Source organism: Balaenoptera musculus, chromosome 8, assembly GCF_009873245.2.
Source record: "Balaenoptera musculus isolate JJ_BM4_2016_0621 chromosome 8, mBalMus1.pri.v3, whole genome shotgun sequence".
NCBI lineage: Eukaryota > Metazoa > Chordata > Mammalia > Artiodactyla > Balaenopteridae > Balaenoptera > Balaenoptera musculus.
In genome coordinates, this window is record NC_045792.1 from 82,129,164 (window position 1) to 82,155,571 (window position 26,408).

The 26,408-nt window shown below is 37.3% G+C and overlaps 1 protein-coding gene across 1 annotated transcript in view; it reads right to left on the reverse strand.

Moving 5' to 3' along the window:
- Positions 1-26,408, reverse strand: part of DCDC1 (doublecortin domain containing 1) — a 445,514-nt gene that overhangs the window by 210,443 nt on the left and 208,663 nt on the right. The window contains exons 11-14 of the mRNA XM_036860073.1: positions 15,591-15,692; positions 12,266-12,429; positions 9,082-9,204; positions 6,546-6,651 (exon numbers count right to left, since the gene is read on the reverse strand). Of these exons, the coding sequence (XP_036715968.1) occupies positions 6,546-6,651; positions 9,082-9,204; positions 12,266-12,429; positions 15,591-15,692 (495 nt within the window). The remainder of the gene's footprint in view (positions 1-6,545; positions 6,652-9,081; positions 9,205-12,265; positions 12,430-15,590; positions 15,693-26,408) is intronic.

Consider the following 26,408-nt stretch of genomic DNA (forward strand, 5'->3'; position numbering starts at 1 on the left):
CCCATAACCAGGCATTCCTCAAGCTATTCTTCTCATGAATCTTCTTTTATATTAACTACCATGAAGTTTGTCTCTCATCCACTTCATGGAAACATATAATTTTATTTCCCGTAAACTAGAGCAATGTAAAAATGTTGCCAATTTAAGTAACAATAGAACGAAAGATGTATTCACCAAAATTCTCCACTTGTAGTAGATTCCAAATCTTTTTTTAGAAATGGATAAAAGAGCAACAGGTTGTAATTGTCAGGGTTATATCTGTCTTCCACATTACTAATAAGGATTATATGTTCCAAATTTTTCTCTGTAGGAAAGGTTTTACTTGTCAATACGAGATTTAAAAGAACAGTCAGGGGTTGGGCACTGATATCTCTATCTCAAGCCGATTTTAAAACGTATGCATCAAGAATATCAGCTTTTGCTCCCTCCTCTCTATCCCTGTTGTAATCCTCTTAGTGCCTTCTTTACTGCCATGAGCATCAAGATTCTACAATAAAATGCCCTGTAGACATCCATCACCTCTGCCTGAATCTCTCTTTAAAAGTGCTCCTTTTCAGGTTATTAAATTGCTATTTCCAATGTACTGATCACCTCTCTGTATATAATCGGAGACATTTTTCTGAAAGGATTTCAAAGGTTTCATAGCTAAGGGAGGGCCATTTTTCTTTGAAAGATTCTCTTTACTATCCAGTTTATCAAATCTTTGCTTTCTTATACCACTATTCTGAGTAGACTGAAATCTTATTCAAAAAAGATTTCTTCTTCTAAAAATACAATAGTGTATAAACTTTTAAGATGACGTGTTTTCTCACTTTCACTGAATCATTAGAATGAATTAATAGTGATAAAATAACTGTGGATTGTTACTCTCTCATTTTTCAACATTAGAAAATATAGTTTCCTTTTAAAGTTCTACTTTGGCTTAAAATCAAGGAGAGAAGCCTTTCTTTTTCTTTTCTTCTGACAACTCTCCACTATCCATTATTTTTCCCCCAGGTTTGACCTGCTTTCTATTGAATGAGTTAATTAACTAGTGAATTCAATTCCATTTAGCTAACTCTGAGTATCTAGATACTGCAGCAGAGACAAGAATGATCAGAATGCCCTTTGCCCTCTAGGTATTTCTAATCTGCAGGGCAGGGGTGGGAGGATAAGATAGGGACCTCCTGAGATATTTTCCTAGCACAGGATCAAATAAGATCTTGTCTCTGCTTGAATATTTCCAGTGGCTCCTTGTTTTGTACAGAATATCCAGTTGAATTAAGACCCTTTATGATATTGAGCTGCATGAGCTGCATGTATACTTTGGAGATTAACCCTTTGTCCGTTGATGCGTTTGCAAATATCTTCTCCCATTCTGAGGGTTATCTGTTCGTCTTGTTTAAGGTTTCCTTTGCTGTGCAAAAGCTTTGAAGTTTCATTAGGCCCCACTTGTTTATTTTTGTTTTTATTTCCATTTCTCTAGGAGGTGGGTCAAAAAGGATCTTGCTGTGGTTTATGTCAGAGTGTTCTTCCTATGTTTTCCTCTAAGAATTTTATAGTGTCTGGCCTTACATTTAGATCTTTAATCCATTTTGAGTTTATTTTTGTGTATGGTGTTAGGAAGTGTTCTCATTTCATTCTTTTACATGTAGCTGTCCAGTTTTCCCAGCACCACTTATTGAAGAGGCTGTATTTTCTCCATTGCATATTCTTGCCTCCTTTATCAAAGATAAGGTGACCATATGTGTGTGGTTTTATCTCTGGGCTTTCTATCCTGTTCCATTGATCTACATTTCTGTTTTTGTGTCAGTACCATACTGTCTTGATTACTGTAGCTTTGTAGTATAGTCTGAAGTCAGGCAGCCTGATTCCTCCAGCTCTGTTTTTCTTTCTCAAGATTGCTTTGGCTATTCGGGGTCTTTTGTGTTTCCATACAAATTGTGAATTTTCTTGTTCCAGTTCTGTGAAAAATGCCATTGGTAGTTTGATACGGATTGCATTGAACCTGTAGATTGCTTTGGGCAGTATAGTCATTTTCCCAATGTTGATTCTTCCAATCCAAGAACATGGTATATCTCTCCATCTGTTGGTATCATCTTTAATTTCTTTCCTCAGGGCCTTATAGTTTTCTGCATACAGGTCTTTTGTCTCCTTAGGTAGATTTATTCCTAGGTATTTTATTCTTTTTGCTGCAATGGTAAATGGGAGTGTTTCCTTAATTTCTCTTTCAGATTTTTCATCATTAGTGTATAGGAATGCAAGAGATTTCTGTGCATTAATTTTGTATCCTGCTGCTTTACCAAATTCATTGATTAGCTCTAGTAGTTTTCTGATAGCATCTTTAAGATTCTCTATGTATAGTATTATGGCATCTGTGAACAGTGACACTTCTACTTCTTCTTTTCCGATGTGGATTCCTTTTATTTCTTTTCCTTCTCTGATTGCTGTTACTAAAACTTCCAAAACTATGTTGAATAATAGTGGTGAGAGTGGGCAACCTTGTCTTGTTCCTGATCTTAGTGGAAATGGTTTCAGTTTTTCACCATTGAGAACGATGTTGGCTGTGGGTTTGTCATATATGGCCTTTATTATGTCAGGGTAAGTTCCCTCTATGCCTACTTTCTGTAGGGTTTTTATCATAAATGGGTGTTGAATTTTGTCTAAAGCTTTTTCTGCATCTATTGAGATGATCATATGGTTTTTATCCTTCAGTTTGTTAATATGGTGTATCACATTGATTGATTTGGGTATACTGAAGAATTCTTGCATTCCTGGGATAAACCCCACTTGATCATGGTGTATGATCATTTTAATGTGCTGTTGGATTCTCTTTGCTAGTATTTTTTTTTTAATTTTTTATTTATTTATTTATGGCTGTGTTGGGTCTTCGTTTCTGTGCTAGGGCTTTCTCTAGTTGTGGCAAGTGGGGGCCACTCTTCATCGCGGTGCGCGGGCCTCTCACTATCGCGGCCTCTCTTGTTGCAGAGCAGAGGCTCCAGACGCGCAAGCTCAGTAATTGTGGCTCACGGGGCCCAGCTGCTCCGTGGCATGTGGGATCTTCCCAGACCAGGGCTCGAACCCGTGACCCCTGCATTGGCAGGCAGATTCTCAACCACTGCGCCACCAGGGAAGCCCTCTTTGCTAGTATTTTGTTGAGAATTTTTGCATTTATGTTCATCAGTGATATTGGCCTGTAGTTTTCTTAATATCAAAAAAAAACAAACAACCCAATCCAAAAATGGGCAGAAGACCTAAATAGACATTTCTCCAAAGAAGATATACAGATTGCCAACAAACACATGAAAGCATGCTTAGCATCACTAATCATTAGAGAAATGCAAATCAAAACTACAGTGAGGTATCACCTCACACCAGTCAGAATAGCCATCATCAAAAAATCTAGAAACAATAAATGCTGGAGAGGGTGTGGAGAAAAGGGAACCCTCTTGCACTGTTGGTGGGAATGTAAATTGATACAGCCACTATGGAGAACAGTATGGGGGTTCCTTAAAAAACTAAAAACAGAACTATCATACGACCCAGCAATCCCACTACTGGGCATATACCCTGAGAAAACCATAATTCAAAAAGAGTCATTCACCACAATGTTCACTGCAGTTCTATTTACAATAGCCAGGACATGGAAGCAACCTAAGTGTCCATTGACAGATGAATGGATAACGAAGATGTGGCACATATATACAATGGAATATTATTCAGCCATAAGAAGAAACGAAATTGAGTTATTTGTAGTGAGGTGGATGGACCTGGAGTCTGTCCTACAGAGGGAAGTAAGTCAGAAAGAGAAAAACAAATACCACATGCTAACACATATATATGGAATCTAAAAAAAAAAAAAAAAAGGTTCTGAAGAACCTAGGGACAGGACAGGAATAAAGACGCATACGTAGAGAATGGACTTGAGGACATGGGGAGAAGGAAGGGTAAGCTGGAACAAAGTGAGAGAGTGGCATTGACATATATACACTACCAAATGTAAAATAGATAGCTAGTGGGAAGCAGCCACATAGCACAGGGAGATCAGCTCCATGCTTTGTGACCTCCTAGAGGGGTGGGATAGGGAGGGTGGAAGGGAGATGCAAGAGGGAGGGGATATGGGGATATATGTATACTTATAGCTGATATATATGTATACGTTTAGCTGATTCACTTTGTTATACAGCAGAAACTAACACAACATTGTAAAGCAATTATACTCCAATAAAGATGTTAAAAAAAAAGTACACACACACACACAAAAGACCCTTTATGATATGATACCAACATTCTTAGTGAAATCTACCTTTCTCTCCATTCTACTCTAATGTGACCTAAAATATGCCCAAACTTGGAACACTGTTTGACTTCAAATCATGCAAAAAATGTTGCAAGAGGAACAGCACCAAATTCAAAGTCATTATAAATGGTACGGAATGGATGCAATGGGGGTATCAAAGCCAGAAACATCATACCTGGTTTGGGCAGGGGTTGGGGTAAAGAAAGACTTCATGAAGCAGGCACAAATCAGGTAAGGCTAGAATGATGGGCAGGATTTCAATAAACATTTATTGAATGCCTACTATATGCCAGACACCATGCTAGGATATGGAAAGGGTGACAGAGAAGGTGGGGGGTGGTGACAAAGAAAGAGAGGTTGAATTCCAGGCAGAGGGACCCATATGGGCATAATAACAGAAATCATGAAGTGCTCAGAAAACAACAAATGAACAATCTGGCTTAGCTAACACCCAAAGAACATATTAGAGAATAGTGAGCCTTGAAAGAGATTACAGCTAACTTTTAAAAATCATTCATCAACATGTACTGTGCACGTGCCCTACATTCAAGACTTTGTTCCAGCACTCGTGAATACAAAGATGAGTAAGACATAAAATCTGTGTCCAAAGAATTATCAATTTAGTGGAGAAAGACACAAATGCAAATGCCGATACCAAAACACAAACTCTAAGAACAATTCTCAAAGGACAATAAGGAGTTCTGAGAACACAAAATAATTTGAGGCTAAATCTCTCTGGAGGATCTGAGAGGGCTTCGTGGAAGAAGAGGAAGTTGAAGAAAGCCTTAAAAAGCAAGGAATGGTAATGGCAGGGGTTGTATCCTAGCAAAGAACAACACATGCCATGGCACAAGTAAAGCAAAGTGTAAAGCATATAGGGGACCCAATTTATTAGCTCCGACTGTAGCATAGGCTACAACGAAGATCAAGAAGTAGAGAGGATTGGAAAGGCAAGCTGAGAGTGGGGGAAGATTGGAGAAGAATCATGGAGATCAATGAAGGCCAGATGAGGATATGGAACTTCAATAGGCAACAGCCAGGCATACAAGTTTCTGAGCAGGAAGATAATGTTACAGCAAAAAACTAAAAAGGAATGCCAACAGGACTGGAACTATGGCAAATAAAACTTCATGTCAGATGAATATAAAATATAAAAGGCATTATTCTTAGTGCACCATTCAACTTATATTTTCTAAATTTGCTCAAAAACAGGATTAGAAATCATTGTTTGTTTTATTCTATTTTTATAATTATACTATTTAGATTCATATGCACCTTGAAACAACTAATATTTTCAGTGTAAATTTTGACATAAAAGACTGAATGGGCAACATGGAGAAATCTGAAAAGTGCAGGTTGGGACAATGTGTCTTTTGCATTGTCTCTTACAAAGAAAGGGCCCAGACTAGTTAACAGAAAGCCCTACTTTCTTTGGGCATCTCTATCTCTGTGGGTGCCTTTTGGTTTTGGTTTCATGAATTCAAAAACTAAAACTTATGCAGCTGAAATGAACAACAACCCTACATAACCTACCAGCTGAGAAAAACAAAAGAATTACTCCTTTTTTTGGAGACAGGTTTAAAATGCTTTTCATAGCTCAGTGCAAGAAGAAAATTCCTTACTGGCAGGATAAGTTTCTAAATATAAATTAATAAAGAGACCTTCTAGATTGAGTTGTTATGAGTTGGGTTTTCTGAAGAACTCATGTTACTTAGAGACATTGACCCACAAAGCAAATAGGTCAGATGCTAAAGTATAAAGATATAACAGCCATCTTAAAGAATTTCTTAAACAAATGCAACTTATTAATATAGTTGATATAGAGAAAATATGCTAAACAACAGTACTTAAATGACGTGATTCAGGTAGAATTTTTTCAAATAGAAATACTATATATTGGTTCAGGGTTTTTTTTTTTCCCTATTCTTTTTCAAATTCTTTTCCCATTTTGGTTATTACAGAATATTGAGCAGAGTTCCCTGTGCTATACAGTAGGTCCTTGTTGGTTATCTATTTTAAATATTGCAGTGTGTACATGTCAATCCCAAACTCCCAGTCTATCCCTCCCCCCAACCCTTCCCAATACTGGTCCAGTTTTAAAGTGCTAAATTAATTAACAGGAAGTAACGTATAATACTTGCCCCCAACATTTGTAAAATAATTTACAGTTTTCAAAAACTTTCATAAATATCTACTCAGTCACCATGTATTGACTGAGTGTCCAATACATAAAATACCCTTATTCAGAACAACAAATAATTCTGACCTTGTTCTGTAGGAAATGGTTCTCCAAGTCCACCCTTTCAAATTGATCAGGTATCTGTTGACTGGTGCCATTGAAATTAACTGGAAATCCCTCACAAACTTCCCAACTAAGAAAATAAAATATTTAATTGTTCTTGTTAGAATAAAATGAGTTTAATTTTAGTACTCTTTAGCATAATAATTTATGCATCTTATACTCTTCTAGTGAGAGTAAAACCAGTGTATAGTCCATAGTCTTTTTAAATGGAAATTTGTAAAGTATCTTGGTATTTATCATTGGGAAAGGGAAGGCTTTAAATTTTTTCCTTACAATTATTTTTAATACTGGGGTGGGGGGGGGATTCTATGCCTAATTGATTATTAATAGAACAAAGACACAAAAAATAATTTTTAATCTTACAGAATCACTCACGGTGGAGACCATCATCATTGTTAAAATTATAGTCTAAATACACTGGTCTATAAATAATAAAGGATGCTTTTATAACGGTTGTGTTAAGAACATTAGTTTGGTATTTTTAAGAGTCTTTTAAGAGGCAGCACATTCTAGAGGGTACATGGACAAACCACAAACTGGAAGGGTTGGTCTCATTCTTAGCTCAGCCAAATCACTTATTTTAAAAGTGAGCCAATTCTTATCCTAAAGAAAATCACCTAGATCAACACTGATATGTTAAGATATACCATATAGCATGCTATTCAACAGAAAACAGTTCTGGGAATGGTGATAGTATTTTTTTTTTCAGTAGTCTGAGAAATATAAATAAGAGTATGATGACTAAGATTTCCAATGATCCGCTTGAGAGTATACAAAGAAAATTCAAATGGAATCCAAAAATTAAGTACATTATCTTCAAATAAGTTTGTGTTCAATAAGGGAAGTTTCACATTGTTATACTTAGGGAATTAGATCTAATTTAAATCCATTCATTAAAACAGTATTCATTGCAACTAGGGAAGTAAAATTAAGAAGCAGTACATAAATTAAAAATTAAACTCCTAACTAAAGACTGAAGCGAAAGGCAAGTTTAACAGCTTAGAGAAAGATTATTGCACACGAAATAAATCTTCTCATAAGTGAAAATGCTTATAAAAAAGAGTGCTGAGTTATATTCTATCTATAAAGAGAAAAAGACAAAACATTATAATCTTGTCTGGAAAGTGCAGGCAATCATTGGGGGATGGAGAAGACCAAACAGTCTGTCTTTCTAGACATATTTAGCAATAGGTTGACACTAGCTATACTGAGTGACCTCGTCAGACTGCTTTTCATTCTCTGGATCTGCCCTCCATTTCAGCCTTTTTACCTGTATATTAAGGAAAGTTGTAATTTGTTAAATTACAAAATATTAAAGTTAGATGGGACCTTATAGATACATCACCTAATCCAACATGGTATCAGTATCGTGCTGCAATGTCCAATATGGTAGCCACGAGCCACATATTCCAACTTAAATTAAAATTAATTTAATTAAACAAAATTTAAAATTCAATTCCTCAGTCACACTAGTCACATTTCAAGTGCTCAATGTCATAAAGTTTGTTTCTATTATCATAGAAAGTTCTATTAGACAGTGCTGGATAGGGGTTAAGCCCTCAGTTCTTAAGAAAGACAATCTGGGTTAGAATCCTAGCTCTATCATGTGCAAGTTGTGTGACTGGGCAAATGACTTTGCCCTTCCGTGGCAGAGTTTCTGTCTCCTTAAAATGGAGTAACAATAAGCTAATAAGCAATGATGGGATTAAAATAATTGTTTTGAGGATGAAATAGGTTCTTACCCAATTCATTTAGAGCTGTGCCTGGCCTATGGTCAACACTCAATAACTGCTGGGTTTTATTATTAACCCATAGGAAACTGACACCCATGTGCTCATAGACAATCATGAGCAGATATGGGGTTAGTGCCCAGATCTTCTTCTTTAAAAAAAATATTTATTTATTTATTTTGGCTGCACAGGGTCTTAGTTGCAGTGTAAGGGATCTTTAGTTGCGGCACGCGGGATCTAGCTCCCTGACCAGGGATCGAACCCGGCCCCCAAGAATTGGGAGCACAGAGTCTTAACCACTGGACCACCAGGGAAGTCCCAGTGCCCAGATCTTCTAACTCCTGCTCTTCTTCTCACTATGCCACCAAGCCTCCAGCGTATTGCTTTTGTTTTCAATTTATCATCATCAAATGAGATGCTTAAACATGAACACTCATATGAGAAAACATATTATTTAATATTTTAATTATTCCATTCAAAACTATTAATTTAGAAACATCCACTAAAAACAATTTTTACATTTCAAATAAAATCGTTACCTTTGCAAAGCAGAAAGTATACTACACTCATTGCCTCATATGTTTCTTAAAACTCAAGGAAAGTTAATGATAAGTCTTTCAAGCACTAGCTCATTATATCATGAAATTAGTCAATAAACTAAATTGCTTATTTAAGATGATTTAAAGAACATCTTTTAGTGTTTAAATCTCACTCTGGGAAAACTGAATTAGGTGATTCAGATTGCTTTAATGGAACACTTGCTAATTTACTTGTCACATCCCAGTAGAACAGCATTAGGATCCAAGAAGGTTTTATATGCAACTGTAATGCCACCTCTGGCAAATGCAGTCACCTGGTCAAAGGTCAAACCCAAAACAGGGTTTAGTGGAGATCTGAAAAATGGAAAAAAACATCAAATCTATCTGCAAAATTATACAAACACTGAAATTTGAGTACAGATAAACAATAAAACATACCATATCCATGTCTAATAAAATCCAGAAATAAGTGAATTTCCTATTATACAGCACTATTGTTGGTATCCTATACTGATACCTGACATGCACATTTTAGTTTATTTGTTTGATTTATAATATGCAAAGGATAGTTGCAACACATGTAATTTTTAAAAATAATTTCAGTAATAAAAGCGAAGTATTTAGTTGAGAAAAACAACCAACTGTCATTCCTGTAATATTCATTTTTCATGTATAACTACAATGCAATACACCCATGATGATCTTTGGAGCTTATAATCAAATTAATCCTTCATATTTGGCTACAAACAACTATTTTTTTGTGAGCTTACTAAATACTACGCTGATTTGATTTGTCATATTACATACTGTTAGGTACATTGTTTTAAGTTAATTTAATTATATGAGAATTAAAATCAAATGGAAAACAGATCTTAAATAAGAAGGATGGCCACTATGTCAATTATGAGCCATTTTGTTTTTGAAATTGGTGACAAACAGTTGCTCTTCAACTTTAGAGTCACAGGATCAATCACATCACCTGTGTAGTATTGCTAAAAATATTTAAACTGAATCTAATCATGAGAAAACACTCACACAAGTCTAGAATGTGGGACATTCTACAAGAAAAGTGCCTGAACTCTTCAAAAAGAAAACCAATGTCATGAAAAATAAAACAAAAGATGGTGGAATATTCTACATTACAGAGAACTAAAGAAAATAACTAAATGCAACAGATGAAGCTTATTTGGATACTGGATTACAAAAAAAGCTCTAAAGCAGATTTTGGGTAGTATGAACATAGGTTACATATTAGACAATATTATATTATTGTTGACTGTGTTAGATATTATACTGTGGTGATAGAGAAGAACATCCTGTTCTTCAGTTATGTGACCTGCAGCATTTAGGAGTAAAACTTTATGATTGTGTGGAATTAATTCCAAACAGTTCAAAAGAGAGAGAAAGGAGGCATAAGAGAGGTAAAACAAATATGGCAAAATCCTTAAATTGCTGAACCTAGGTGAAGGATATATAAATCTTCATTGTATCAAGTTTTCTGTAGATTGGATATTTTTCAAAATAAAAATTGGGAGAAAAACAATTAAAGGACTCAAAATAGAAGCAGATATTGGCAAAATCACCTTTTGCAAAAGAGTAACCTGACCCCCCATATCAACATGTATTAGACACGTTAGAATTTCTCCCTGAAAATGAATATCATTTACTTAGTACATATTGCACATTTTCTCAATGTTCTCATTTTCTCAATATATTTTAACTAGATGGAAATAACTTTTTTGACATTAACTTAGAAGTTTCAATAGTAGCAAAATGCTATAATGGTTCCCTAATGCCTCATATTGGATTCAAAACCAGAAAAAAATAATACATTATGCTATTAAAATAGCTATGATATACAAACAAATATACACACTTATAAATTCTGCCAGCTACAATCCTCAGTTGATTTTAGAATATTCCAGATACTTAGTAATTTTTGTTACTTCACAAATATGATCCAATTAACCAAGAACAAGTGTTTGATCATATTAAAATACTGTATTATAGCAAACATCATTAAAAACATCATAATTAGTCAGTCATTGCTTTCACTTTAACAATTATATTTAAGAAGAAATTATTAGACACATTTTATTAAAGCCTTTCCTTGTAATTGGAAGAGCTTGCTAAATTATACAAGAATTCTTGCCGCTTTAAAATTCATCGCTATTTTTATCATTGTAAAAATAATTCTCACAATGTAATTAAATTATATTTTGAAATCTGCCTATTGAAGAAGCACCATTCCTTACAGATATTTTTTAGTTTTATAAATTACACAGCATAAGATACTAGTAAGCATTTTAATTTTACTCTAATGGGACAGATGAAAGATTTTGTAATATGCTACCCACAACAAATCCTACCAATGTCTCCCAAAACCTTCATGGATTTCTGAGTAGATTTGTTTTCTTTGAAATTTTGACTATTAGAATACACAGTAAATCTAATCAGCTCCTAGTTCTGTCTATGCTATTTTTGTTAAAATTAGTGTATGATCAATTATATTCTACAAGCACTATTTCCCCTATTCTGTTCTACAGATAAAGAGCTGAAAACGAAACAAAACAAAAAGATTAAAAGTAGACAGAAAAGTGTGTTTTAAGTTTCCTGACAAGCAGCTTCAGAGTTCATCTGGATGTGTCCTGTCAAAATATGCATAAATTTCCAAGATATTCCACACAACAGCCAGACTCATCAGTGCCTGCAGACTGAAGCCTTTTTCTTTTCTTGGGAACACAGATAATTTTATGCAGGAATTTACCAATCTACAAAAATTTACACAATGCTCAGTAATAACCAGTAATTATTGTGGGATAATGTAAGGTGCTTTTGAGGAATATAACTTTGATAGGATAGGGTTTACAAGCTTTACCAATTTATCTTTGGCTGTCCTGTCATTGGAGCTTAAAAGGTTAAGACTTTATTTGTGAAAACATAGAGAGATAGTGGGGAATCATGTTGTCTACAGCTTCATAAATCTTGCTTAAGATCCTTTTCAATTACCATCCATTTCTCCTTTAAAAAGGGACAAAAAAATAGAGGAGTGGAAGCAGGTCAGGGCAGTGTGCGACAATGACAGTGTGATGGGCTTGGGCCCCCGTGGCGTTTCCATCTGCTATCATTAAGGTGACTACTCAGACATGAACAAATCCCACTTGCTGTGCTGACAGGCAGACTTCAAGAACTATGACAAGGCATTAAGACAGAAAGTCAGGGGGGTGGGGGACAGAGAGAGAGAGATGTCATATCCCACAAACAATACTGCCTCACAAAAAAAAAAACGCCCCTGGAATTTTACTGGAATTCAAAATAATTTTTTTTTTTTAATAAAGGGTGCTACTTGGCTTCTCAACTCTCCTTTTAAATTAGCTTGTCCCAGAAAGATTGAGAATAAACACCTTGCTCCTACCTGTATGCTTTACCATAAGAGACCCAAATTTTTTGCTCATTCTTCAGCGAAAGTGGATTCTTAATTTCTTGACCGTGCTCGTCGAAAAGCTGGATTGAAGAAAAATTGAGGCCTGGTGGGTTGATGGAAGAACCTTGAAGTCTTCGATGAATCTTGAAAAGTAACTGGTGGGGGTGGGGGCGGGGTGTGGAAATGAAGAAGAAAAAGAAATAACGTAAAATGTGAACACCTGTGATAAACTGTCTCTACTCTGTAACAGATGAAGTCCAAACAAATGATAATTAAATTCATACAGAATGTTAAAAGAAGTGTGAAATGACGGCAATGTTTAGCTCGGTGTAAAGTAACAAAATGAGCATGGGCTTTTAACCAGCAGGGGGTGCCACAGGCTCGTGATTGAGCTCTGACCCTTTGGCACGGGGACGGAAAGCAGATGTGACAGTCTTACAGAAAGAGCATTTAGCTTCTACACACGGTACCGGTCCTCTTTGATAAGGGTTATGCTTTTCTTGTCTGAGCTACACATTCTGTTGGGTCCTTCCAGAGTATGTTCAAGTTTTACAATCAGCAATCTCCCATCACCGAGACTAACCTCAGGTAACCAACGGTGGAACAATCCACCACTGACAGGATTGCAAAAATAAACATGACTTTCTGGCTTATGCCAATTCACTTAGAAGAACTCTTCCTGGATGTATTAATTAAGAGCTCTGCAGAAGCTTGCGAGCGGCTTCAATAATGGATGTTTTCAAGTTGTAAATAAGATGTAATCGAAGTGTGAAGTATGAAATGCTATCATTTAATATGTTAAATAATAGCATTGTCTGTGTTTGCTTCTATCTTATACTTAGAATCTCTAAATTATAAAGATATTTCTAACTGAAGGCATATTTCAAATGAAAGTAAATCTGGCTGAACTGTGTTGCACATGGACTTTTAAAAGATATTTTTCATCATTATCTGTCACCTATGTTTGAGTGTTTAGGCCTCTGCTCTTTCCTGCTCTGTGCCCCAACTATCCATCACTCTGTTTTCCCCCCAGCCTTCTGTCACAGGCTTCCTTTTCTTCTCTGCCTTGTCAGTTCTTGTGTCTCTCAATTTCGTGTTACTCTGTAATCTCGGCAGGGATGCGGATATAGTTGTAGCCTTTTCTTGCCTAGCTGCTGTTCAGGGTGCCTTTTTTGCTCCTTCTATTAATTCCCATTGAAGGTATATTGAGACGTGCTAAATGCCGAGGCCCAGAGAAAAGGAAAGGCGCAAGCCTGTCATATATCTCCAGTTTCCTCACCTATTGGCTATAAACTCTTTACCAAGTAAAATATTTTCTATGACCAGCAACTGTATCTATAGAAGGCCTAAGGCTTAGGCTTTGCCCTAATTAGGGATAAATAATCTTATCCCCAACTTCATCAGCTTTATGTTGTTTTTATCAGCTCTGCACTGACCAGATTTTTTAGCCTTGAGCGTCAGAAGGGCTGAAAATGATGATACATCTTTCCTTTCATTAAAGTTAATACTTTTCATCCAGCACAGCCAACTCCTTTGAGTTAAAAATAATGATTACTATTCTCTTTAGGAATATAATAGGCAAAGTGTTAGAATAGTAAAAATCTGTGTTTTGTTTTTCCACTGGAACCACAAAAAGTTTTGAAATCCATGGACTGTATTTATAAAGCCCTACATTTATTTCTGTGTGGTCTCAGCCCTTGAGCTTATTTTTTGTGGCTTTGCTATTATTTCAGAAAACAAGTAATGTTGATCGTTTTTTAAATCACAGTGATTTTGCTTTATAGGCATCTCCTTTTTTGTAAAGGGGGAAGATATAAAAAACTTAAGGCCTGATCCAGGAGATAAATAAGTACACAAAGAACAGGAGTGTGTGGTAGAGAAGAGATGTGAACACCTGACCACTTAACCAAATTCACTTTCACAGGAGTTGCATTGCAATCTCTATTTTCTCAACTTGGCAACACACTGCATTTTAGGTGTTCAAAGATGAGCATTCGACAGCCTACAGGAGGTAAGGCCTCAGTGTCTTTCATCTCTAGGTCATTGGTGAGGGCTGGGCTATAGTGACCAAAAATAGTGATAATCTTCACCCATTTATCTTTAAAGTTGTCATCACCAGGCCTTTATAGGATAAGAATTTGTTCAGGGACCTGAGAAGAGTGTAAAACATCTTAGGCTAGTGATTGAGACAAGTGTGCACCAAGGGAACAGTCGTCCTTGGGTGTCACAAGGGCTCTCCCAAAGAGCTTTATAATGCCCCTAGTTAAAGGTTTTCCCCCGGATTTTCTTGCATATAGATGCAAATCACAGATCAATTTCAGTGTGCCATTAGCCAACAAAAGCTTTCTACAGAATAATATCTTCCTGTGTAATCTAACATAAATTCCATCTTCAATTTTTTATATGAACCAAAAAAGGACAATATTCTAATGTGGAAAAGAGGAATTTACAGGTAGAGAATTCTAGGAAGGCTTTTGTATCATGGTGATTTGTATAGTCAGGGATGTGATGGTAAAAGAAAACCAGCCAAGGCTCTTTATCATTCTCTCTCTAATCAATCAAGGTAGCACTTCCCATCTCTTCTGAGCTCAGCTAATGATCGGATGATCAGCTTTTGTGACTGACTGTGAAGTCCAGGTAATGGATACCACCAGGGAGAGGTAAGTCTGAGGGTACTGAACTGAAGGGGGAAAAAATGGAGCAAGTTTCTGAACAAAGGTCAAGCAACCGAGCCCAAAACACTGGTGTGCGCTCAGGCGAATAACCCCAATTTGTAAACAACAGGGTATTCAGTGTCCTTTCATGCAAGACAAAGACCCAAAATAAAGACCCTGAACATGTTGGTTCTGCTTGAGAAACATCCCAATTGTCTGGAAAATAGGAAAAGGTAAGAATGCCTAAGATAAACCATCTGGACTTGCTCACAACGAGCACAGGAGAAGACCAAGGCTGTGTGTTACTTGCTCAGGGTCTAGGGCTTGGAAATACCCTAGACGCAGAACACACCCTCCACTGGATATCATGTCACTTCTTTTCAATGTGTAAACAAGAGGGCAATTCCAGAGTCCAGTGTAGACAGATTTTCAAATAAAAGCATAATGAAGATTAAGATGCTATTAAGTAAGAGGTCAGGAGTTAATATTATACTAAAGCTGAGAACCTCCGGAATCCAGAAGTCAAGCTTGAAACTATAAATCTTTACAGATCAGCAAATGATTAATCTTTCCTAAACAACTTTAAAAATGTAATTGTCTAAACTAACTACAAGTAACTTGGAAGATGCTCATAGTCATAAATGAATAGTCAGTAAACTCACTCTTTCCATCATATAGCCAGTTTGAATTGGGCTATTAGGCCCCATATCTTTTTCACTGATACAAACAGAGATCTCTCCAGTGTCTTTACCATTTTCAAATATCTGAAAAATAAGCACATTCAAAATTAAAAATAAATACACGCACACATATACATACATATAAATACATATATAAACACAAGCAGTCCTGATTTTGCACAGTACACTGCTGACTGAAACTCATGCATATGGTTAACTGTGTAAAGCAAAGACGGCCTGTACACATGCAAGTAATTGGCAATGAAAAGCAACAGGACTAGAATAGTATAAAGGAAGTCCCTTGTTTCTCCTTTTGCTTTCAGTGTCCTTAACCTGACTGTCATTCCCTACAATCTTAAAATAGAAGGAAACACACACATTAAAGGAGGAATCACTGACTACACCGAATACTTACATGGGGTAAGCATCAGGAAAAGGTCAGCTAGAAACCAATTAACTAGCTCATTTCATTCCTTTTGAAGAACATAAAGCCACTAATTATGTAAGGAATGTTTAATTTATATTTAAAATATATCAGTGTTCAGCTCATCTTTTGACTCACTGAAAGGAAATTCAACCTGAAAAATTTATTGCATAAAGGTACAATGAAAGCCATCCATTTTAAGTGCATATAAGCAACAAGTTGCTGAGAACAGAGAGAAAATTCAGAACATTGCATTATGCAATGCTCATCTGGAAAAAGAAAATGCTAGCTAACGTTCTGGTCAAAGGTATCGAAATAAACCAGTCCCAAAGGAGGGCTCCACTAGAGTGAACACCATCCTCTGACCATGCTGAGGGCCCACATGGGGTGTGTCAGTCACCAGGCAAGAAAGAATGCAGGCCGATAGAGGCTTCATGAGTAATGTAAATCCTTGCTTTTTACTGTATTTTTTTCTCAAAAGTTCTTTTCTTTCCTTTCTGATAGACCTATCACATCAGAGTAGCCATTTTATTTCTTTCTAGTGCTATCACCAGAGAAGATAATTTGGGAGAATATTTTATTTAAATATAAGAAAGAAAACCATCTGTTTTACTTTTGAGACAGTTTGAGAGTTATTTAATTAGTCCTAACCTGGTTTAGGAAATAATGTGCTTCAATAGCACTTCCTCAGGCTTTAGGCAAAAAAAAAAAAAAAAAAAAAAGGTTTTAAAAAAGAGTAACAATGTTTAAGAATGGTGGGGTTTTCTCCACTCTGTGCTTTTCATCATACTGACAGCCTAGTGGAGAGGGTACAGCTGTCAGCCTTGGGGCATTGATGCTCTACACTCTACAGTAGCTTTTGCTAAAGGGGATTTTTTAAACCTCTTTTCTGAGAAAAGATACAATTCTGAGCAAGAAATCTCTCTACTTTAGCCAGGAACTTTGTAAACCCAACTGTTGCCTACAAACCTATGGGAAATAATGTGGGAGGAGAATCTTACTGTCCCAACAATCTCTTCAGGGCCCTCTTAAACAACAGAGCCACTTAGCAATTAGGTTCACAATTCTAGGTGGCACGCATTCTGCAAGGTTAGTGTTGACAAAGGCTCAGTTTGGAGAACTTATCGATGTTCCTTTGTCAAGACTTGTTAGATGTGGAACTGGAGTGCAGCAAATTATATTCTAGAAAATAGCTGTGTGAGTGCTGTCAAACTGAGAAAGCAAATAGGACCTGGACAACACCTAAGACCTTCATTAGCTTACTGCTTTCCTCACTACTGTTAATAAGCCTTCCCTTCTATGTCCATAAAAGAGTGTTCCCAAGAAAAAAAAAAAGGCTCTGGCCTCTGAAAGCCCTATGAGGGCATAAAGAAAAAAGAGGTGCTTTATTGTTTAAGTGAAAGTTTAGGTGTTTAAGTGAAAGAAATCTGCCTTCTACTAGTCATTCATACAATGGTTTTTTTTTTTTTCTGTATTTCTACAAAAGTAAAAATTCCCCAAGCTGAAATTCTATGACATTCTGCTTTTCTTAGGGCTCAGCTCCTATTTTTAAGGTCTATATCACTATGACCATTTTTTTTTTAATCTAAGTATTCTATTTTTTTCTTCCTTTGCATGAGAAGTATTTTTATTTCTATTGTCCAATGTCTAAACAAAGATAGCTCTCTAAACAGAGTTTATATAGGAAAATAAAAAATAGTCTACCTTTATTTTCCTGCTGCCTAATCCTTGGCTTAAGAAAAACCAACTGCTTCCTAGTGACTATCTGCATGCCGTCACCTCCTTATAGTTCTAAAACTAAATTCTCACTCTTGAAGTAGGGTGATACAAAAAGCCAGCTAAGGCTAGTCTTGAGTCCCTAGCTGAGGAGTAATGCAATAGAATCTAAAAAAAAAAAGTGGGGGGGGGGGGGATCCAGATCCTTTCGAAAAACATTGTAGCTAATGACTATTGAAAAAAATACCTATAAATAGGAACTTACTTCTATGCCCTTAGTTACACAAAGTACAGAGTTTCTAGGAGGAGTTTCCCATGAACTGCAGTCTTTTTACTTTCCGTCATGTCAACAATGACTTTTCTTCAGCAGAATTAAATTAGGTTAACACCAATGTTTCACTGTAATGTTGTTAATTATTCATTCAACAAATATTTATTGAGTGCCTACCATGTGCCATCCACTGCTCAAGTGCTCAAGATACACCAGTGAACTAAGATTCCTGACAGAACAAGTAATTAAATCATATAGCAAGGTCAGGATACATCCAGGTCTGTGAGGTCTGAAGTTTATACAACTTGGTGGGCCTTCTTTAACAAAAAAAATGCAAAATTACAAATGGAAAACTAGATACAAAATATTTATTTAAAATGAGAAATTACAACAATTTACACATGTTAAAAAGCTCACACATAGCAAAAAACATGACAAAATCCAGAAAAAGTCACAAAATATTTTCATTAATTTACTATCCAATGCACATTTTTTGGCTGAATTGTCTTCAATCACCTCTTCATTTGGTAATCTTGTAACATTTTCTATAAGGAGAATAGGAATATAATTCCATCCTCCCTCTTGCATGGTTAATCAAAAAATTTCTGTTATTGATTAGAAAAACTTCTCTCAACTACACAACTTGGTGGGTCATTTCATAAAAATTTTTAGGATTGATGTCAACTTTGGGAAAAGCTTGATAGTTTACTTTAAAATATGAGCTGTAAAATGTGGAAGGATTTTCTACAAGTTACTCGACTTTGTTAACTTCACACACTGTTTTTCCTCCACCACCCATGTACTTTTGGTGACAGGCGCTCTAGCCCCCAGTCAGAAAGCAATACACTCTATGGCCAGCAGGCAGCGACCATCTTCCTAGAAGCTCTTCCCATACCAGGGTGGCTTAGCCCTAACTGAACTACGATACAGGGGAATGACTGCAAACCAGTAACTACATCCCACTATGCTCAAACTACATGTATCCTCAACTCAACTTCCCCCTAGCCAGACCTCAAAAATGCCTGCAACCACTTCAGCTCCAGCTGGTGCAAGGGAAAACTTGACAGAGAGGAAGTTGGAGTGGAAACAGACAATGGTCTCAGTCAACTGTAGTTAAAATATATTATACTTGCAAATTTTACAGAAACATGTGGCCCCGTGAACACATTGCTAGGGCCTCTTCCAGGGTTTTGGAAGGGGCCTAAGCAAGAAACGGGCCTTGAGGCTTAGGTACATTGGCATCATGGTAAATGCACCTTGGAGGAAGTTAGAAGGTGGTTAAGTGCCATGTAAAGAGGAAAAAATACAGCAGGGAAGGGATATAGGGCCTAGGATCAACGAGTGGGATGGGTGGTGGTCGCTATATGAAGCAGATGATCAGAAAAGGCTTTCAAGAGAGGAAAGATCTGAGTAAAGACTTGGAGGTGAGAGAGTTAGCCAAGCAGATAGCTGGCAGAAGAGCACTGGAGGCAGAGGGAGAGGCTAGAGCAAAGAAACTAAGGCAGGAACGTGCCCAGTATGTTCCAGGAACTACAAGCAGGCTGGTGTGACAGGAGCAGAGTGAGAGAGAAGAAGGGTAAGTAACGTGAAATCAGAGGGTTCAGGGGTGGGCAGCAAAATGGGGGATCCTTGGAGGGATTGGAACAGAACAGTAATAGGATCTGACTTAAAAGGAGCATCGGGGGCTTCCCTGGTGGTGCAAGTGGTTGAGAATCCGCCTGCCAATGAAGGGGACACGGGTTCGAGCCCTGGTCTGGGAAGATCCCACATGCCGCGGAGCGGCTGGGCCCGTGAGCCACAACTACTGAGCCTGCGCGTCTGGAGCCTGTGCTCCGCAACAAGAGAGGCCGCGATAGTGAGAGGCCCGCGCACCGCGATGAAGAGTGGCCCCCACTTGCCGCAACTAGAGAAAGCCCTCGCACAGAAACGAAGACCCAACACAGCCAAAAATAAATAAATAAATAAATAAAAATTAAAAGAAAAAAAAAAGGAGCATCGGGGCTGCTGGGTGGAGAGTAGACTCCAGGGAGCAAAAGTTATCCGAAAGGTGAATGACTGCGGCTCAGACAGAGTATTAACAATGGACTTGGTTATAAATGGTCAATTTCTGTTGTTCATTCCAGAGTAATTTGTTCATTAGTGGGGTTGGGAAATAAAATTTGTAGCTAGGCTAATATTTCTGGACCGTGATGTCTGCATCTATGGATGCAAATAAATCAACCTAAGTATAACTTCATATGTAGTTTCTGTGAAGGCACAAAAATGTTAACAAACTACCAAAAGAACTGTATTTACTGTGAAGATTTTATAGAGGCAGTGACCAAAACGTAAACCATGCGGGGGGAAGATGACTTGAATAGGATGTTGTTCTTTGACCAGTTTGCCTGGCATCATTTATGACACCTATTTAAGGACTTGTATAAGGCCTAGTTCAGTGCCATTATCGGCCTTTAATGCTATAAGTCTGGTTAAGAGCTAGCTGTCGGGGACCAGCAGGTTCCCAAACTCTCCATAACAGCTGGACAGACCACCCAGGAAGCTCTTCTGTGCGTGAGTGGAAGGCCAAACACCTAAGCTTCAAAATGCCTCAGGAGGCAATGCTGTCAAGAGGCAATAACAGGAAAATGACACCGCAGTGTGTGGCCAAAAGTTGGGAGGCTGTACAGTAACAGGATTTACTACTAGAGGTCTGGTGAAGGAAAGGAATATAAAATAGCCCCACAAAACCATCTGGCATACTTCAGGTAAAATAATTAAATATGTTGGGAAAAGGTTAACTTACATGTTGTCTTGGATTAGGGTCTCCAGGAAACAGACTCTGAGACCAATATTTAGCTGTGGGAAGTTTCCGGCGGAGCGTTCTCAGGTACAACACAGGTGAGGGGAGTGAGGAAACAGGAGTGGGCAGAGGGAGAAGGTAAACTGTGATGCAGTTGCAACACAGGCCTCCAGTGGGAGCTCTAGACCTGGGATGGCCCCTCAGAGTTGTCCAGAATTGAGGCCAGGGAGTATGGCTTTGCACTGCCCACCAATCACATACTGGATGCAGACTGCCCTCGGGATGGGGGCCTCATCTTTGGAGAAGCAGCAACTTCACACCAAGGGCAATTGTCCGAGCAGAATGTAGGTGTGGCAGCTGGAGGTGGCGGGTAGGTATCTCAGTCCTAAGAGGGAATCCAGGTAGTGTGGCACGGCATCCACTACACACACGCACTGTGATTCGCAGCGTAGGGTGCGCACGCCTTTAAATCACTCAATACTCAAAGCAACTGGATTTTACAGGTGAGTCTCAGAGAGGTTAAGTGACTTGCCTAGCGCAGATCTACTCATAAGGGGCAGCGAGATCTTTAGAAATCAAGTCCTCTGATTTTTTTCCAGCTTTATTGAGATATAATTATCATATAACATGTAAATTTGTGCACAACGTGTTGATTTGATACACTTACATATTTCTAAATGTTACCAGGGTTAGCTAACACCTCCATCACATCACATAATTACCATTTCTTTTTGTGGTAAGAACATTTAAGATCTACTCTCTTTAAAACTTTCAAGTTTTCAAGGGGCCCACCTCAGCCCCTAGTACCCACCATCCTAGTCTCTGTTTCTACAAGGTCGGCTTTCTTAGACTCCACATATAAGTGATATCATACGGTATTTGTCCTCCTCTGTCTGACTTATTTCACTTAGCATAATGCCCTACGATGTTTTAAATTACAAACATCAAAATTTACTCTTATATCTAAGATTAGAGATCTAACAATATGAAACAATATGAAAATTTTTAAAGGTATAGAAAAGTAATTTATAGAAGTTTTTTACCTAAGTCAAAGAACATGAAAATTAAAATGGAATATTTTTCTTATGTGAGAAGCTAATTAGCCATGAAAAAAATCTATCCAATCAGAATTCAAAGTAACCTTTAGAGATAGAAAATTAACTCTAAGTGAATTAACATTATATGTACATTAAATCAGATAAATGTGCTATTACTTTTTTTATTGTTACAGACTTGTAAGATAGTTTATAGAATGTCCACATTTTCTATACCTTCTCAAATGTATAATATACTATAAATCAAACTGTAAACATGTCTAATTTTAATATTCAGATAAGAAGATAATCACACAGCAAATATTAAAATTATGAGATTCAGGCAATGAAAAGTTAATAATGAATTAGTATGTTTATACTGCATATAGGAAAATGTGTTTTAATGCCTAACAGAGATATCTTTAAACTGTACTTAACAGGTAAGGAGACAGTACATTTGTCCCAAGAAATGAAAATGCACTTATGTGAAGACAAGTTATTTCACTGTTCAACTTCACCAGTCTAAATGGGACCTGAATCAAAAATCAAATAACATGGTTTTAAAGCCCAGAAAAGGTATATTTAAGAAAATAATTTATTTTAAAAGAGACATTTTAGATTTCCTCTGTAAGTTGCAGCACAGCCCACCATTTAGAAGACATAAAGTGGGTGACTGCCTATGGTGTAGGATTTTAGGGGTGGGCTAAAACACTCTGACCCCAAAATACCACTCCCATCAACTTGCCAATACTAGTTGAAATTCCAGTTGGAGGGGTACTCTTTTGTCACAATTGAAATACCACAGCTCTATGAGAGAAAATAATATTCGGCCTTATTGGTTATTGATCTTTGAGGCTAGGATTTTCAATCTTGGCTTTCTGGAATTCCTCAGAGGGCCTAGGGTAGGGCTGGTGGATAGGGGAGTGAGAGTGGGGAGCTGTGGTCCTAAATGGGAGATCAAACCTGATGAGTGAGTCTGTGGGGAAAGCCACCAACCTGGCTTCAAAAGGGGTACATCCTACTTTCATTTACTTTACATAGGGCATTCCAAGAAAGAACTTTGATCTAAGAAAAAAAAGTTTTGATACTGTCTTAGCTTAAAAGAAAGTATGGTATGCCTTTTTCCTGAAGTAAGGATGGTACCTGACAGCCTGAATTGGGGGTTGGAGTTGGGTATGGAGGAAAGGCCACGGGGGCCAAGGATGGAGAGGTCTGCAAGATGCCCTCATCAGCTTCACAGTTACTCTGGGAGTGGGCCTGTGTTCTTTTCCTTTAAGCATTTAAAGTCACATTTCACTGCTTTGCCATAATTTTTTTAAAGGGCTTCTCCCCAACCCCATTTTTGACAAAATAAAATTTCTAGAACAAGGTGCATGATGCTGCAAAAAATAATCTTTTTGTATCCAATTACAATTCTCGCTAAATTCATTACATGAAAATGTTTAAAATTATATAGAAGATTGTGGCAAGGGAAATGTGTTTGCCTGATGTTCTAAGCAAAGTAATTTCTTTTTCTTTTTTTAATTTTTAATTTTTTTTTTTGGCTGCGTTGGGTCTTCGTTGCAGCGTGCGGGCTTCTCATTGCAGTGGCTTCTCTTGTTGTGGACCATGGGCTCTAGGCACGTGGGCTTCAGTAGGTGTGGCACGCAGGCTCAGTAGTTGTGGCTCATGGGCTCTATGAGCGCAGGCTCAGTAGTTGTGGCACACGGGCTCAGTTGCTCTGCGCATGTGGGATCTTCCCGGACCAGGGCTCAAACCCATGTCCCCTGAATTGGCAGGCGGATTCTTAACCACTGCGCCACCAGGGAAGTCCCCAAGTAATTTCAATAAGCCCTTTATAAATGAGAATATTTCAAGGAGAAGTGGAACAAAGATTTTTCACTTTGTCTAAATAAATTTAGTGCCTAAAATTATATTTAATTGGGATTAAAATATCAATATCAGGTATGTGGGTCCTGTCAGTAGCTGAGCATTATATGATGTATTATATACCAGATTTTGGTAAATAAAGGTTTTTAAAAGTTCCTGGGCTCAATATATTTCTTCTCAAGGAATGTAAGGGCTTTTTTGATGAGAAAAGCATAGCCACAGCCCCCCAATTCTATTTTACTAGGGAAAAGAATACTATACGATTAAAGATGAGCCAAATCATCAGACTTCCCCAATTCTCAGCCTCAGAGATCATATTCTCATCTTTCAATAGAGTATATGTTTTTAATGCTATTCGGTTTCTTTTTTATGTATCAAATATGCCTGGAAAGGTAATTTTTTCCCCTAATATGAATAGATACTCTGAGTAACTAAAACCTATGCAAAAGTTTATTGCCTAGAGCAATACATTTTTATTTTTTAAAAAATCCATTTTTTATCATAAAACATTATCAACACTGTAGGTAGAATCTGAGGTAGGAATAGATGCATCACTTCATTTGCACTTACTAGAAAATCTGCATTCACTTCTATGTTCAAATGATGAGCTAATGCTTGATAATATTCATGGTGACTCGAGCTAACATAGATGTCAGTGGGTAATCCAGGGGACAGGAGCATATGCAAGAGGAGAATCTCAGTGACTTGAACATCTCAAACACTCTGTGAAAAAGCTAATTGAGAGGTAAAGACAAATTAACTGCTATGGAGGAGGACAGTCTCCCTGAGAGAGAGAGTGTGCCTGCAGCAGTAAGGTTCAGTGATTGCATTTAGTCTGCATAACTGCTAGGACAGTAATCCAGCTCTGGCCTGTGGACTTTCCCCGCTGACTGCCCACCTGGCAATTCCCTGGGCACCTTCAAGACTGTCAGGACTGCACAGGGAAAGCCTGTCTCATTACAACGGCTCTGCATGGGAGATTATGCCCCGCCCAACCAATTGCTCTTCCTTGATTTTGATACAGACACAGTTTTTCAGTTTTTCTCTTCATTGAGTCTAGGAAGGGAATATTGTATCTTCCTGCACATAGAGATTTACACCTGGCTGCAGATGCCTGTCGGGAAATAGGGTGGGGTGAATACACTGGCATTCCCCCACCCTCAACAGGCGACCAAAAAAATGAAAAAAGAAAGGAAAGAAAAGAAGGCAAGATGGAAAAGAGCACTGGAAAGAAGGGCAGGTGAGATACTTCAGTGCCTACTGCTAACAGCTATCTCATGAGATGTTAGCAGGCATTCATGGGATCTAAAGTTTACTCGCCTTTAAAATGGACAGTCCAACATTTGCCTTGGTGAAATCTACATATGAAAACTGATTATCTCCACTGCATTTTGTCCAACATTTAATATATGTTCTTGAAGTCACAACAATAACATTGACTATTCCAGTTTTACTACTCTAGAAACAATTCCTTTGAAAATGAAGTTTTAAGTTGGTATGTTTTACTACTTGTACTTAGAGCATATCCTAAATTTGTTGTCCCACTGTTTACTCAAATAATGTAGGTGAAATAACAGAGCAGCTCAGAGATGGTAAATACATATATGGGAAAAGTGGTTAAACAGAAAGACAAGGACCAAGGAATGTACAATGGAAATAAGAACATAATATGCACGCAGAACAGTGATGACACCATACCCCCCCCAAAAAAAATCTCGCCACTTGACCTCAGTTGTCTCCTTTTATTCATTTAACTGTTCCATAGACTCCTAAATATTTAAATAAACTTCCTATTAAATTTTATATATGGTTAGAAAACTTTACATATGGATATATATGGTTAGAAAACTTTAAAACTTTTTTAAAATGATCACAAAATAGAATACAAATCTCAAATGGTTTCATGGTGTCGTTGTGCCTTTGGTAGAGCAAATTCAAGTCTCCAAAGCATACGAAAGGCCAGGAAAGTATTACAGATAAAAATTAGCATCTTTTCTGTTATCAACGAAATTAGCCCATTTTCTAAATATAAGCAAGCCTGTAAACTAAAATGAAATTGTAGTAAAAAGTTGAGAAGACCTACACATTAGTTTTATTGTCTTCAAAAGGAGGTGTCATATTGTTCAGATTAAATAATCACAGACTTGGGCCAAGAAGGTGTTGCAGGCTTCTCTGCCTCTTCCCACTGTACCAAGCACAATGCCTTGTAGACATATATCTTTAATAATGTATGGGTTTATTGGATTATTCACTTAAATTTTTCTTTTATTCTGTAATTGGAAGAATAAAAATTGTTAGATACATACTACCTAGAGGATGAACTAGATGCTGGACAAAGACATTCTTTAAAAGTAAATCTCTGAATTAGCCCTTTTTAAAAACTTAAATTTCTATATGCTAGGAGAGAACACTATAACCAAGCAATATAAAAACAGAAATGCTAAAAAAATCTCCAAATCACGGCTCTCTGAATCTTGTTTTTATCCAGCTTACTAAATTCCACCATATTTCCCTTGCTCACAGCCAGAGTGGATTCATGTAAAGTTAGTGAAGATTAAGCTTCAGGACCCTTAACTTGCTCTAGCTCCTGAGAGTGAGTGCTAAAAGTTGAGAGTGCTGGAAGCTATAAAGCATCAATAGGTGGGGAGGGGAAGCCAGGTAGTAATCAGAGTATTTTTATGTAAGAATGTCTGATAAGCTGCCTTAA